The 14,960-nt window shown below is 43.2% G+C and overlaps 1 protein-coding gene across 3 annotated transcripts in view; it reads left to right on the plus strand.

Annotated features, from left to right (window-relative positions):
* Positions 1-14,960, plus strand: part of KIF1B (kinesin family member 1B) — a gene marked incomplete at both ends in the record, with an annotated part of 109,814 nt that overhangs the window by 37,839 nt on the left and 57,015 nt on the right. For 2 of the 3 annotated variants that reach the window (XM_084242123.1, XM_084242124.1), the window contains 3 exons: positions 1,269-1,402; positions 13,114-13,193; positions 14,043-14,118. In XM_084242123.1, coding sequence (XP_084098249.1) covers positions 1,269-1,402; positions 13,114-13,193; positions 14,043-14,118 — 290 coding nt within the window. Of the gene's footprint in view, positions 1-1,190; positions 1,403-13,113; positions 13,194-14,042; positions 14,119-14,960 lie in introns of all 3 variants that reach the window. The other variant, XM_084242122.1, reaches the window with a different exon arrangement.

Below are 14,960 nucleotides of genomic sequence, written 5' to 3' on the forward strand. Positions count from 1 at the left end.
TCTAAGTAGAGATAAATAGACCTAGAAAGAGCTAACATTTTCCCAGCTATTTGTATTGACTTATATGTCGTTTAAGGAAAACTTACTTAGTTTTGATACGAGTTATAAGCAATGTAAAATTTCTCAAATAGTAAAAATGAGCTAATTTTAAAGGTCTGTAGCAACAGCTATGGCTGTGTCTTGTCTGGGCAGGATGACTAATGAAGGAAAGCACAGATAGCAAAACAATAAATTTCATTGCTTGTGCCTCTTCTTACCAAATAAAAACAAAATTTGCAGTTCTACTAAGAACCTTCATAAATGAAAGTATATTCCCAAGACTTGCATTTGTACTGGGAACTAGGCTTACCACCAGTCTCCTGGTCATACTATTAGGCAAAGCAAGAGCCTTATTTAAATTAGCAGATAATCAGCCAAAATATTTGCTTGCTCTGATGAACATAAACTACACAAAATTCATTAATTTGCAGTTGTTCTTCCCTGCTGAGGTAAACAGTAGGCCCTGAGTTCTTAACCGAGATTTACATTAAATTCCTGTGATGCATATATATCAAATTTCTGTGAGATATATATATATATATATATATATATATATATGCATGCACACACACTCCTTTATTTTAAAGGCATATTTTAAAATTCCATTTTAGCATATTGAAACATGGTTATACAAAGGGGATTATTATTAAGTGCTGAGATTCTTGTTTCAAATTGTAACCTTTTCTCGGGTAATTTTACTGAATTCCATAAAACGATAGACCGCACTGATAATGTATTATCATCATTTCCCCCTCTAAGTATTACAAACTAGTGGCGATTTAAGAGTGGTGTAAATCTGAAAGCAATGTAGATTTGGAGCCATAAAAGAAATAAAAGAAATGCCATGTGACCGCTTAGGGAGTGTGCCTCTAAGAGTGGCCTTAACCTCCTGCAGATGTTAACCCAGACTGGGATTTTTTAGACTCTAAATTTAGAAGTGATTCTCAGCCTCTGGGGTCCAGCATTAAAGACAGACATGTTTTAGAACTGCCATCTAGAACGGTTACAATCTGTCGTTATGATGACTGGTCTTTGTCTTGGCGCTTTAATGCTGTCCTTTCTTACACTGGTGTTCCTTCCTGTCTTTTTTTCCCCTCTGCTCCTTTCCCTCTTTTCCACTTTTTCTGCCTTCCCTTCTTTCTATCTCCCAGATCTGAAAGATTTTCAGAACAATAAACATAGGTACTTGCTAGCCTCTGAGAATCAACGCCCTGGCAATTTTTCCACAGCATCCATGGGGTCCCTCAGTTCATCTCCATCTTCCTGCTCACTCAATAGTCAGGTGGGCTTAACATCAGTGAGCAGTATTCAGGAAAGGATCATGTCAACACCTGGAGGAGAAGAAGCCATCGAACGTCTAAAGGTAAGTAATAATTCAGACTGAACATGAGGTAGTTTGTGTGGTGCCACAAGGCAGAATTGGGACTAGGAATCACTGAGGTTTTGGTTCAAGGAAGAATTTTCTCTCCTGTGAAGATGTTCCGGCTGCTTTGTAGGACAGTGTCTTTTGACCAGAAGGCTTGAATCTGACATGACCAGGAGAGAAGGGAGAGGTACATGGGCAGATCACACAGATAATCTGAGGGAGTTTATAAGCAACAGTGAAATCATTTAGTTGAGATTTTAGGTGAAAGTTGACAAACTGGTTGGAAACATTTGGTTCATTTGAAGATAGAAACTGTGGAGTCAGGCCTCTGTCAGAAAAGTCAGTGCCCAGTCAGACCATGCAGGGAGCCAGGCTTCTGTTGAGTGAAATAAATGCACAGTCAAAAGAAAGTTGGAACGTTCAAGTAGCTGCACCAGGCTTATTCAGAGCAAATGTGAAATGATGTTCTGGAAGTTCATAGAAAGTCTTGGACTCCTGTGGTGGCTGCCTGCTCCTGTGTGGGTACACACGGGAGGCGGCACAGGGCAGCTCTGAAGGAACTGGGCACCTGCAGACCTGATTCTGCTCACATGCCCCTCGCGCATCCCACAGCCACTGCTGATGCCATCCCCGGGGCCAGGCACCCTGGCGGTGATGGTACGCCTGGCCCAGCCCCTTCAGTCCTGAGGGGTAGTGGGCCTCATTGAAGGTGGCGGGTTATTTCGTTTGGGTTTTCAGGTGAGGGTGGAAAAGATTTTATGTGAAGAAAGGGCTTCTGCTTCTAAATCAGCCTCCCTTTTCTTCAACACTTTATTCACTTCCACAATGAGGTACTTCGGAAACAAAACTGGTAGTGGGTGAAGCTCTGTGAACTACCTGGGAAAGGGAGAGGGAGTGAGCAAGCTTTTCTTAGATGCTGTGGGTCCTGTGAATTATACCTCAATAAAAAAACAAAACCAAAAAATTGCTAAAAAATAAATAAATAAATAAATAACACAAACAGAAGGGTAGTTGCTGCTGCTGTAAAACCACGTGACAAGTGAGGGCAACGTAGCCAGGCCCTGGCGGGAAGCTCTGCGGGTATGTTTTATGGCAAAGGCTCTGGTGATAAGTTTGCTGAGCAGGCGTCTCTTCAGAGCCAAGGAGGAGAGGGGGGCCTCTGTGGGGAGAGTGGGGAACTCTCCCACATATTTTTCTTTGGGGATTTTGAATCTTACTATGTGCTTGTTAAAACCTTAGTGTAGAAATGAAATTACACTTTTCTATAACATACATCTTGATGTAAAAGAAATTCTGCCAAGTCGGACCAACTTAAAATGCTGAATGTTACAAGTCAGGACATTAACCAGACTCTCTAAGAATTAGGTCACCCGGTGTCTTCCAAGTAGTTTCTAGGGAATAACACTGCCACTGTTCAGACACCGCCCCCCCTGTTGCCTTCCCACCAAAGCCCAAACCAAACCAAACGGTATTACTTTCTCCAGAAAATATAGTTCTCTGTTCTACTTCTTTTTTAAGCCAGCACAAATGGAATCTTCCATTCTCCCTGGCTTTAGAAAATAGCTTCTCTGGGGTTTTACATTAAGTCTCAGGTTCTAAACAGAGCGTGGCAGCCGCCTTAGTTCCGCTGTTATGTTTGAATGGCGAGAACGGGGCTCTGCAGACCTGCATGTCAATGCTGCGGGCAGAGAGCAGCCCAGGCCCCAGCCAGGCGGCTCTAACATGCTTGAGAATCTCTCATTTGTGGTACTGTTTCATTGCTGAGTGGGAAGGGGCTACACCCCTAAGACATGACAGCACAGGAGGAAAAAGATTTTAATGGAAAACTGTAATAGAGGAGGTTAATTCATTTCCCTCACATTTAGTTTCCCTTTGCTTTTTATTTTTGATCAAAAAAATATTAGTTGATAGAATCCTTGTACATGGAGCGTAGCTGCTGCTTCACTGAATAGCCCATTTCCATATGGAAACAGCCTGTGTTACCCCATCATAAACTCCAAAGGGCCCGCCACAAAGTGTGTGCTGTACAATTGCTTTCACTATTTGGTCCTAACTCCTTGATTTGGATCCTAGTTCGATACGGTTTTAAACATGTATCTGAAGCCACAGTGTGGTGACGCTGGTGTTTATTTATCAGCTTGGCATCAAGTCCAGGACTGTGAGTGCCAGTGCTTAGGCTTCGGCTATAAATACCCGCACTTATCCATTCTAGAAGCACCACAGGGAAACGCAGCACTAGGTAGCCTGGAGGCCTCACACTTGGACTGGCTTGCGGGACATGCCGTGTCCAGCGCAGTAAAACCAGGGCTGTCTGGTGACTTCAGGGAATGTTCAATTTAATAAGCATTTAACCTTTTAAAATCATAACTTCAACTGTATATTTTTTTTTACTTTTTTTTTTATAATAAATTTTATTTTTATATTCCCCATACAATTTCAACCCCCCCATTTTGACCCCAATCCCTCCCCGGCCTCCACCCATCCCCCCAAAAGTGTCTCTGGTTCATAGATTTTTGTTGATTTTGATTTTCACTTTCTTATAGTTATTCATTTTCCTGGTCCCTTATTTAAGTTTTCTAGATTCCTGCTATGAGTGAGACCATCCGGTATTTTTCTTTTTCTTTCTGGCTTATTTCGCTGAGCATGATCCCTTCCAGCGCCATCCATGTTGCTGCAAATGGCATGTGTTTATCTTTTTTGAATGCTGAGTAATATTCCATGGTATATATGTACCACATCTTCTTGATCCAGTCATCTATTTTTGGGCATTTGGGTTGTTTCCAAAGCTTAGCTATTGTAAACAGTGCTGCTATAAACATAGGGGTGCAGGTGTTCTTTGGAATGGATGTTTCTGTGTCCTTTGGGTAAATACCTAGGAGTGGAATTGCTGGATCCTATGGAAGCTCTATGTTTAGTAGGTCCAGAAATCTCCACACAGCTCTCCATAGTGGTTGGACCAGTTTGCACTCCCACCAACAGTGCAGAAGAGTTCCTTTTTCTCCACACCCTCGCCAACATTTGTTGTTGCTAGTTTTTTTAATATGTGCCATTCTCACTGGTGTGAGATGGTATCTCATGGTAGTTTTGATTTGCATTTCCCTGATGACAAGTGATGTTGAACATTTTTCATATGTCTGTTGGCCATTTGCATTTCCTCTTCAGAGAAGTTTCTTTTTAGCTCTTCTGGCCATTTTTTGACTGGATTATTTTCTTTGTTGTTGCTGAGTCTCATCAGCTCTTTGCAGATTTTTGTGATCAGTCCTTTATCATTAGTGTTGGGTGCAAAAATGTTCTCCCAGTTGGTGGGGTTTCTCTTTGTTTTTGTTATTGTCTCTTTTGCTGTGCAGAAGCTCTTTAATTTGATGTAGTCCCAGCTGTTTATCTTTGCCTTCACTATCACTGCTTTGGGTGATGTGTCTGCAAAGATGTCTTTGATGTGCAAATCACGTAGTGTTTCGCCTATATTTCCTTCTATGTATTTTATGGTTTCAGGTTTTATGTCTAGTTCTTTAATCCATTTTGAGTTGGTTTTTGTGTATGGTGTGAGGTAGTAGTCAAGCTTCATTCTTTTGCATGTAGCGGCCCAGTTTTCCCAGCACCATTTATTGAACAGACTTTCTTTGCTCCAATGCATATTCTTTGCTCCTTTGTCAAATATTAGTTGACCATAAATCTGTGGGTTTATTTCTGGATTTTCTATTCGATTCCATTGGTCTGTGTGTCTGTTCTTGTTCCAATACCATGCAGTTTTGATGATTATGGCTTTGTAGTATAGCCTGAAATCTGGGAGTGTGATGCCTCCATTCCCTTCTTTTTTTTTTTTCTGGAGCGCTTTGGCTATTCGGGGTTTTTGGTGATTCCATATGAATTTCATCAATAATTGTTCTATTTCTTTGAAGAATAACATTGAAATTTTTATTGGAATAGCATTGAATCTGTATATTGCTCTAGGTAGGATGGCCATTTTAATAATGTTTATTCTTCCAATCCATGAGCAGGGGATGTCTTTCCATTTCTTTGTATCTTCTTCTATTTCTTTTAACAGTGTTTTATAGTTTTCTTTGTAAAGGTCCTTTACCTCTTTTGTTAGATTTATTCCCAAGTATTTGATTTTTTTTGTTTCGATAATAAAGGGGATGGTTTTTTTCATTTCTTCTTCTTCAGATTTATTGTTAGTGTATAGGAAGGCTTCTGACTTTTGCATGTTGATTTTGTATCCTGCCACTTTGCTGAACTGATTGATGAGTTCAATTAGTTTTTCTATGGAGTTTTTGGGGTTCTCTATGTATATTATCATATCATCTGCAAATAGTGATAGTTTGACTTCTTCTTTTCCTATTTGGATTCCTTGTATGTCTTTCTCTTGCCTTATTGCTCTCGCTAGGACTTCCAGTATTATATTGAAAAGCAGTGGTGAGAGTGGACATCCTTGTCTTGTTCCAGATCTTAATGGAAATGCTTTCAGCTTTTCACCATTGAGAATGATACTGGCTGTTGGCTTGTCGTATATGGCCTTTATGATGTTGAGGTATGTTCCTTGTATCCCAAGAATTTCAAGGGCTTTTATCATGAATGGGTGTTGCACTTTGTCGAAAGCTTTCTCGGCATCTATTGATATTATCATATGGTTTTTATATTTCTTTTTGTTGATGTGTTGGTTAACGTTGATTGATTTTCGGATGTTGAACCATCCTTGTGTCCCTGGAATGAATCCTACTTGGTCGTGGTGAATTACCTTATGGATACACTGTTGGATTCTGATAGCTAAAATTTTATTGAGGATTTTTGCATCAGTGTTCATTAGGGAGATTGGCCTATAGTTTTCTTTTTTTGTGTTGTCCTTGTTCGGTTTTGGTATTAGTGAGTGTAATGTTGGCTTCATAGAATGTGTTAGGTATTATACCTTCCTTCTCAATTTTTTGGAAGAGTTTGTGAAGGATAGGCACCAATTCGTCTCTGAATGTTTGGTAGAATTCATTTGTAAATCCATCAGGTCCTGGGCTTTTGTTTTTGGGGAGGTTTTTGATTACTATTTCAATTTCGCTAATTGTAATTGGTCTGTTTAGGTGTTCTATTTCTTCTTTATCTAGCTTTGGGTGATTGTAGAGTTGTAAGAATTTGTCCATCTCCTCTAGATTGTTGAACTTGTTTCCATATAACTGTTCATAGTAGTTATTAATTATTCTTTTGATTTCTGCTGTGTCCGTTGTGATTTCTCCTCTTTCATTTATTATCCTATTTATTTGTGCTTTCTCCCTTTTTGCCCTTGTGAGCCTGGCTAGGGGTTTATCTATTTTATTTATTTTTTCGAAGAACCAGCTCTTGGTTTCATTGATCTTTTGGATTGTTTTTTTAGTTTTGATTTCATTTATTTCTGCTTTGGTTTTTATTATTTCTTTTCTTTACTGGTTTTGGGGTTTTTTTGTTGTTCTTTTTCTAGATCTTTGAGCTTCGAGATTAGGTTGTTTCTTTGAGTTCTTTCTTGTTTCTTGATGTGAGCATCTATTGCTATATATTTTCCTCTTATTACTGCTTTTGCTGCATCCCATACATTTAGGAAATTGGTGTCCTCCTTGTCATTCAATTCAAAGAATTTTTTAATTTCTTCTTTTATCTCCTCGTTAGTCCAGTGGACTTCCAGTAGTGTGGGTTTCAATCTCCACGAGGTAGGAGAGTACCTTGCCTTCTTTTTCTGGTTTATTTCTAGTTTGATGCCTTCATGGTCAGAAAAGATGGTTGGTATGATTTCAATCTTGGTGTATCTGTTGATGTTTGTCTTGTGCCCCAGTATATGATCGATCCTAGAGAATGATCCGTGTGCGCTTGAGAAAAATGTATACTCAGATTTTTTGGGGGTTAGTGTTCTATATATGTCTGTTAAGCCCAAGCACTCTAGATCCTTATTTAGAGCTTTAGTGTCTTTACTTATTTTTTGTCTTGTTGATCTATCCATTGTTGATAGTGGTGTGTTGAAGTCTCCCACTACGTATGTGTTTTCTCTGATGTCTGTTTTCAGAGATGCCAATAGTTGTCTGATATATTTTGGTGCTCCTTCGTTTGGTGAATATATGTTAATGAGTGTTATTTCTTCTTGAAGTATTGTCCCCTTGATCATAATGTAATGACCACTGGGGTCTCTTTTTATCTTTTTAAGTTTGAAATCTGTTTTATCTGATATGAGTATAGCTGTTCCTGCCTTCTTTTTTGGTCCATTTGCTTGTAGAATTGTTTTCCATCCTTTAACTTTGAGTCTATTTTTATCTTTTGCAGCTAAATGTGTTTCCTGGAGACAGCAAAAGGTTGGGTTTTGTTTCTTAATCCAGCCTGCAACTCTGTGTCTTTTTATTGAAGAGTTTAGTCCATTTACATTTAGAGTTAGTACTGATATGTTAGCATCTGTATTTGCCATTGTGTTTGTTTTTCCTTTGATTTTATTTATTTATTCTTTTAATAACTTTCTTTGGCCTTCTTTTGTTGTTATTCGTCCCTCTGAGGTTCTGGCTTTAGGACTCCTTGTAGTATTTTTTTGGAGTGGGGGTTTAGTCGTAATAAAATTCCAGAGTTTCTGTTTGTCTGGGAAGGTCCTTATTCTTTCTTCAAAGAGGAAGGAGAGCTTTGCGGGATAGAGTATTCTTGGTTGGCATCTGTTTTCTTGGAGTCTGCTGACTATGTCCCTCTACTCTCTCCTTGCCCGTAGTGTTTCTTCAGAGAAGTCTGATGTCAGTCTGATTGGTTTCCCTTTGAATGTTATCTGTTTCTTCCCTCTTGTTAGTTTCATTATTTTTTCCTTGTCTTGGATTCTTGGGAGCTTTACTATTATGTGTCTTGCTGTATTTTTCCTTTCGTCATGGAATTTTGGTGTTCTTCTTGCTTTCTTGTATATCAATTTTCAGCTCCTTCTTCGTGTTTGGGAAGTTCTCTTCAATTATATCCTTGAATATTTTCTCTGTTACTACATCTCTCTCCTCTCCTTCTGGGATTCCTATAACTCTTATATTTCCTTTCCTCATGGAGTCAGATAGTTCCCGAAGTCTTTCTTCAGTCTTTTTCCTTCGTACTTCTCCTTCCTTTTCTGTTTTAGTTCTTTTTATTTCTGTGTCTTCAAGAGTACTTATTCGTTCTTCCATTTCGTCTATTCTGCTTTCATTGCTTTTCCCAGAGTTCTTTAGCGTCTCCATTAATTCTTTGATCTCCTGCATTTCTTTTACTTCCCTCTTTAGGGACTCAATTTCATTCTTCTGGTCATTAATTATTTTCCCCTTATCATTGTTTTCCTTTATGACTTCTGTCAGTTTTTTAATCACAGCAATTTTAAATTCTCTATCTGGAAGGCTCAGAAGTTCTTCCAAGTTACTGTCGTTGCAATCTGGTAGATGGTTTTCTTTTTGCGGTGTGCTTTTTTGCTGAGGAGTTGCTGGGTTGCATGTGGTTTTTCTACTCTCTACTGCCTGTTTTCTAATTTGCCGTATTCCTTGTGACACTGTGTTGCTGGTACTGGCCGGCATCTTGGGCGACCTTCCCAGCTCACCACTGGCTCCTCTGGGGAACTTCTGCTGGGTTCACAAGTCTCCAGCAAAGAAAGGTCCCTGCTGCAAAATGGCGATGCGGGAACATGCTCCCCTGCACGCCCGGTCTGCCCCAGTGGTGGGTGCTGCTCCCCTCTGGGCTGGAACTGCAGGCTAGAAGACGCCCGGCATGGGCAAGCCTCCCAGCTTACCTCTGGCTCCTCGGTGAGCCTTATGCTGGGTTCACACAGTCTCCAGCAAGAAAGGTCCCTGCTGCAAAATGGCGATGCGGGAACGCGCTCCCCTGCACGCCCGGTCTGCCCCAGCGGTGGGTGCTGCTCCCCTCTGGGCTGGGACTGCAGGCTAGAAGGCGCCCGGCATGGGCAAGCCTCCCAGCTTACCTCTGGCTCCTCGGTCTTAACTATATATATATTTTTTTTAATGGAGACTTTTCTGACTCTCTGTGGGGTTCAGTGCTCCCTTAGCTGAATCATGGAGAGGAGATTAGATTGCATTGAGCCTTAAGAACATAATTATTAACCAGGCTGCACAGTGACTATTGTGTGTGACTTGAGAACAAACTCAAATGATACCTCAGCCCAGCGTTCCTTGGAGCTTAAAACAAAGCTCCTGATGTCGCCCTGTTTGGGATTTTTTTTAATGTGCAGCACCTGTAGGGAAGCAGGCCTCTCAAAGATGTCTCCTAAGTGCCTGGTTTCTGAAGTGTAAATAAATCCCCATTTCAATTTCATCTTAAATTAGCCTCTGAGAACTGATTGTGGGGCAGCCCTGAGGCCGCGTGCTGGACACGTGCCTGAAGCCCTGTGCCTGTCAGGTCTCTGCTTTACTTAAACAGAGCTCATTACTCAGAAGGATGCGCCCTCCACTCTTCGTGACCTATGGGGAGTGGTTGTGTCTACTTCCTTTAAGTCCCATTGCTGTGCCTTCTTGAAGGAAGAGTCGGGAAGCCCAGTCTAGATCTGCCTTAGGGAACAGCATGGCCCCACGTTAATCTGTTTCCCTAGGATGGTTCTGGAGTTGTTTCCCAGACGTTTGCCAGCACTGAAGAAAATACCATTTTCTCTAACCTTTCTTCTTCAGTTTTAAAAAATAGCTTCCTTGACCCCAAAAAATGACAACTTGAAGCCATATTGAAAAATAAAGTACTGTCTTTCTCAGTTTACTCATTAAATGTTTACAAAAAGAGACTATTCCGATGTGCCCTCCAGGTGTGAGTCAGCCAGAGTGAGGGTACAGTTGGCCGCAGAGTGTTAAGAGGATTCCTAGGCAGTAACTTTGCTTCTTTGAGGCAAGTTTCCAGACCTGGAAGAGGAGCTTTAACACAGCCAGTAGCTTGAACAGACCTCACTCTGACGTGGTCACCTGAAGATAACCAACTTGGAAAAAAGTACATTTGAAGGATCTCCTGGGTCAGTTCATGTTCCGTCACCAGCAGCTCACGGGCCACTCTCTGGAGGGAGCCCTTGCAGGAGCTCTCGCTTGGCCAGGGGCAGCCTGTGGTCCTGTCCCTTTGCATGCTAAATTGTCACTTCCAGATCATGATGGTTTCCACCCGGCTGTCTTTTTTTTTTTTTTTTTTAGGATTTATTTATTTATTTATTTATACAAGCACTGGGTACAGTCAGAAGCGCGGGAGGGAGTGAGAATATTCACCAGAGTCAGAGCGGGGAGTAGAGCAGGCGGGAGGACCGAAGTACACTGCTGAGGGGAGCAGCGGGCGGCAGGAGAGGTCTGCGCGCCGTGTGGGACCCTCCTCCAGTGGCCGGGGAGCAGCCGGGGATCGAACCGGCGCTGCAGAAGCTGCTGGCAGCTTCGCAACCCAGCGCTCAACGGCTACACCACCGGGGAAGCCCACCACCCGGCTGTCTTTAGTGACCTTAACATCCTCCAGCCTGTGGTGCCAGCCGGTCTCATACTTGCCATCTACACACATGTGGATGCGGCAGGCCCGGCTGTGGTGGCACCATCCGTGAATTGCCCGTGGTCTTTGTAGACACATGGGGGTGGCACTGCCCCTCTTGGCCGGAGCTGCGTGGGTTTCTCTGGGTTGCTGGCCTCCAGTGTGGCGGCCTGGTTCCTCATGCGCTGGTGGCATGTGGCCTGCGTGCTGACCCTCCCTGCTGGCAGCTGTGCAGTGACGCTCCCGGGTCACCCATGTCTTTCAGAGTGTGCGTGCTCAGAGGGTTAGCAGGAGCCGAGCTGGGTGGCTTTGTCTCTTTCCCTCTCCCTCGTCTACTATAAGTTTGTTCTAGCATCTTCCACTGTGTTACGGACTCTGCTAAAAGAGCACCTCCCACTGAGTCCCCGTCACAGTCTCTTTACTAAGGCCTGTGCTGCTTCTGACTTTCGTCAGGTTGGCTCTTTGCCTAGCTCTGCTCATTCTCCTTGTTTCTTCATCATCGTGCCCTCCCGTCCCCACCATCAATCCTCCTGTCCTTGTTCCAGAATACTAGATGCTAGAACTGTGCGATTTATGGCATTACATAGGCACAGTTTCTTTCTACGTAAATAATTATGTGTTGGGGATCCTAGAGGCATCTTAAAATAGCCTGTTAAATGAATCATGCGGTAAAATATCTCGTGAGCTGTTTATTCTCCTCACCCTCAGTCACCACTGCCATCATCAACACCACCATCACCTCACATGTCTTCATGATGGAGAAGAGATTAGATTTCTCATTTCTCCTCCCTGACTGGCACTTTTCCCTGCCTTCTGTGGGCACCCTTACCCCTTGGCTCGCCCTCCTACCCTGTGCCCTCCCCTGACCTGTTCCTGCGTGTTCTGCACTCTTCGGGTCGAGCATCTCTCGCCCTGGCTCACCCGCTCTCCAGCACCTGGCGCTGCTGCACCTCTAGCACTCAGCATTGTTCTGTCGTTCCCGCCACCCCGGCTCTCCTTCCTCCACACCGCTGTTCCTCCAAGATGCCAGTCACGTCCTGCTTCCTCCCTCGTGTGCCCACGCGGCGGCGCCTCTGTCTCCGCTCCTGGGGCCTCCTCTGTGTGGCCTGTCGTGGCACTCCCGCTCCAGGTTGCCCCCCCCCCTTCTTTCCCTTCTTTGTCTTTTTCTCCAAAGCTCTTATCACTGTCTGACATAGACCTGACTTACTGATTCAAGCTGATTGGCTATCTGTCCTTTTACTAGACTGTGTCTCAGGAGGGGGATTTTGTTCCCGCCACAGCCCTACTTATAGGGCTCCCCTCATATATATGCTTTAGTTCTTATATTTCTGGCATATAATAAACGCCCAGCAGATGACGGGGAATTGTCACTTCAGTGGCCGCTTGTCTTCAGCATTAGCCCTCTCTGCTTTGGGCTTTGGGGCGTGTTCACGAAGGCTTCATGTCGTAAAGGAGGGAAATAGCTCTCCTTCTCCCCTTCTCTTCCTGCTGTGCCGGGCCCCTGTAACAAAAGGCAAATTGAAAAAGAGAAAAAAAGCACGGCAATTTATTTCAGTTTCATGGCACACAGAGCCTTCTCGAGCATGAAGGCCCAAAGAAGCATTAAACCTGAACAGTTGTTTTTTTTCACACAGGTTGATGATGAGCGGAAAGTTGTGGGAAAACATGATGGGACCAGTGGTGGGGAGGGGCGCCTGAGCTGAGTATAGTCAACGGGGAAGCGTGTCAAGACCTCTTTGTTCAGACTCCCCTCAGCACCCTCCATCTTTGGAGACTGATGCTCCTCTCCTCCGGATCCACACAGGACACCTCTCCTGAGGGCCTCCTGACCTGCTCCAGGAGATTAGAGCCCTTCCTGCACCTCCCACTTCTCAAACCACTTCAACTTCAAGTATTTGTTCATGTGCCACAGCGCCCTGTGGGGGTGGCATGTTCAGGCCCCCTCAGTGTTGTGAAATTAGTGAAACTGAATACCTTTGGAGACTTTGTTCTTTTGTAGAAGTGGCTGCATTTTGGGGTGTTGTTAGTTTCCTTCCCGCTGGACACACACGCACAGACATGCTCACTAGGAAGGACTCTGGAGAATTGCTCTGCCTGACCCTGATTTAGTGTCAGGCCTAGTCTTTGACTGTTCTTTTGACTACTGAGAAAGAAAGATGTCTCATCCTAGTAGACTGCCTTCCACCCATAAAAGATATCACTTGCTTCTCACTGTCCCTCCCAGACTTGGGAGTCGAATCACGAGATTCTTAGCCATTTTAACTGTGTGCTTCTTCCCTTAGGAATCGGAGAAGATCATCGCTGAGTTGAATGAAACTTGGGAAGAGAAGCTGCGTAAAACAGAAGCCATCAGAATGGAGAGGTCAGGAGGTTAAACTCTGGGGGGGATGTTTCTAAATTCTCCAAGGAAATTGGATTACTTTTGTAGTAAGGAGAGATGAAATAGAAATTCAAAACAAAAACTCTTCCTCCCAAAACAAAAAATAAACCTGGCTGGGACTTAGGGTCAGAGTTACACTTGGAAGTGAAATTCAAGTTTGTCTGCTCACTCGAAGCCTGTCCTTGGAGAGTCATTCCTGGGCCTTCACAAGCTGCTTGTGCTAAGGGTCCCTGTAAGGATGGACGATTCTGAGGTGGAGTTTTTAATTTGTGGAAAAACCTGCCTTTGATATATAGGCCCAAGTGAAAGAAGTTATTCTCGTTATTGTCCTTCAGTGCTCTCTCTTTCTAGAACCCTTTTGATAAGAGGTAAAGTGGTTTGAGTTACAAACTTTTAAAATTCCTGTTTTAGCTCAACCTCTACCCTGAAGGTGAACATAGCCCAGAATAACCCTTTTGCTACTGGAATAAATATAGATTTAAAATATTAGTTCCTGCCTCTCCTCTTTGGAGAAGATGTGGCAGAAATGAGTTCTAGTATATTGATACAGTAAATGTCTCACATAATTTTCCTACTGAGATTTAAGCTCCAAGTAAAGTTTCTTACAGAGACTTTGAGCTGCAGAGATGGTAGACATAACTATTATTAAAAAATAGCTGTTATTGTTATTATTAAAAATAGCTTTTCATTAAAGATGGGGTGGTGGGTTCCTTCCCACCTGCAATACCTGCTTTCACGGTCACCTGGCTACTCCTGTTCACTTGCCAGCCCCCCACTAGGCTGGTCTCGCTGGGTCTGAGTGGTGTGCTGATGTGCTCGATGTTGTCCTAGGGAGGCCTTGCTGGCTGAAATGGGAGTTGCCATTCGGGAAGATGGAGGAACCCTGGGTGTTTTCTCACCTAAAAAGGTAAGACTCAAGTATTCTAAGCCTCTACACACCACACTACCTCTTGGGTGTTGAAGTGCTTCCTCCTTGTTCCCTTCACCTCCTGGGCCGTGGCTTAATTTTAGATGTTTCTGACTTCATCTTACTCTCCAATTGTAGCCTGTTTCTAAAATGCTCGTCATGTTTACAAAATAGAACCCAAGGCAGCACACCTGGAATTTTCCATCACGATTCAGTGTGTCCCATCATCCTCGCTGCTGCTTTGTCTCCAGCTCTTGGCCAGGCCTCGCCTAGCTTCACTTTGGCTGCTCGCTGTGTAGACTCTCCCACAGGTGCTAACACCCCGGACTCATAGCTTCTGGGAGGTCATTTCAGCTGTCAGGTTGGTAGGAAAATACTACTTCAGCAGGTCGCGCTAAAGCCACTGCACCCCCAGAGCTGCCCTCCATCCTTGACCTCCCCTCCTGTCAGCCAAGGGGTCCCCACTGGGCCCCTTTCCACTTTCACTGTCATTCTGCATAAGTCGGAGATGCTTCTTAGAAAGATTCTTTTGGTCCTAAGATGCTGCTTAGTTATTAGATACTGGGAAATGATTATCAAGTGATTGTGTGCTTATCTATATGGAAGTAATAGAACTTATATTGATGCACAGAATGTGTATTTCATTCCCATAATTAATAGTCCATTTCCTGTGACCTCAAATTGGCCACAGTGACGTAGCCTTTTCATACAATGATCTCTTCAGCTGGGCATGAGGAGGAAATAAGTAGGGAATTTTGAATTGGTGCTTTTTTTTTTTTAATGTAATATGAAATATTCTCCTGGGTTTTGTTAGGATTCTTTCGGTTAGCTTTTTCTGTCAT

This window comes from Talpa europaea (genome assembly GCF_964194135.1).
Source record: "Talpa europaea genome assembly, chromosome: 9".
NCBI lineage: Eukaryota > Metazoa > Chordata > Mammalia > Eulipotyphla > Talpidae > Talpa > Talpa europaea.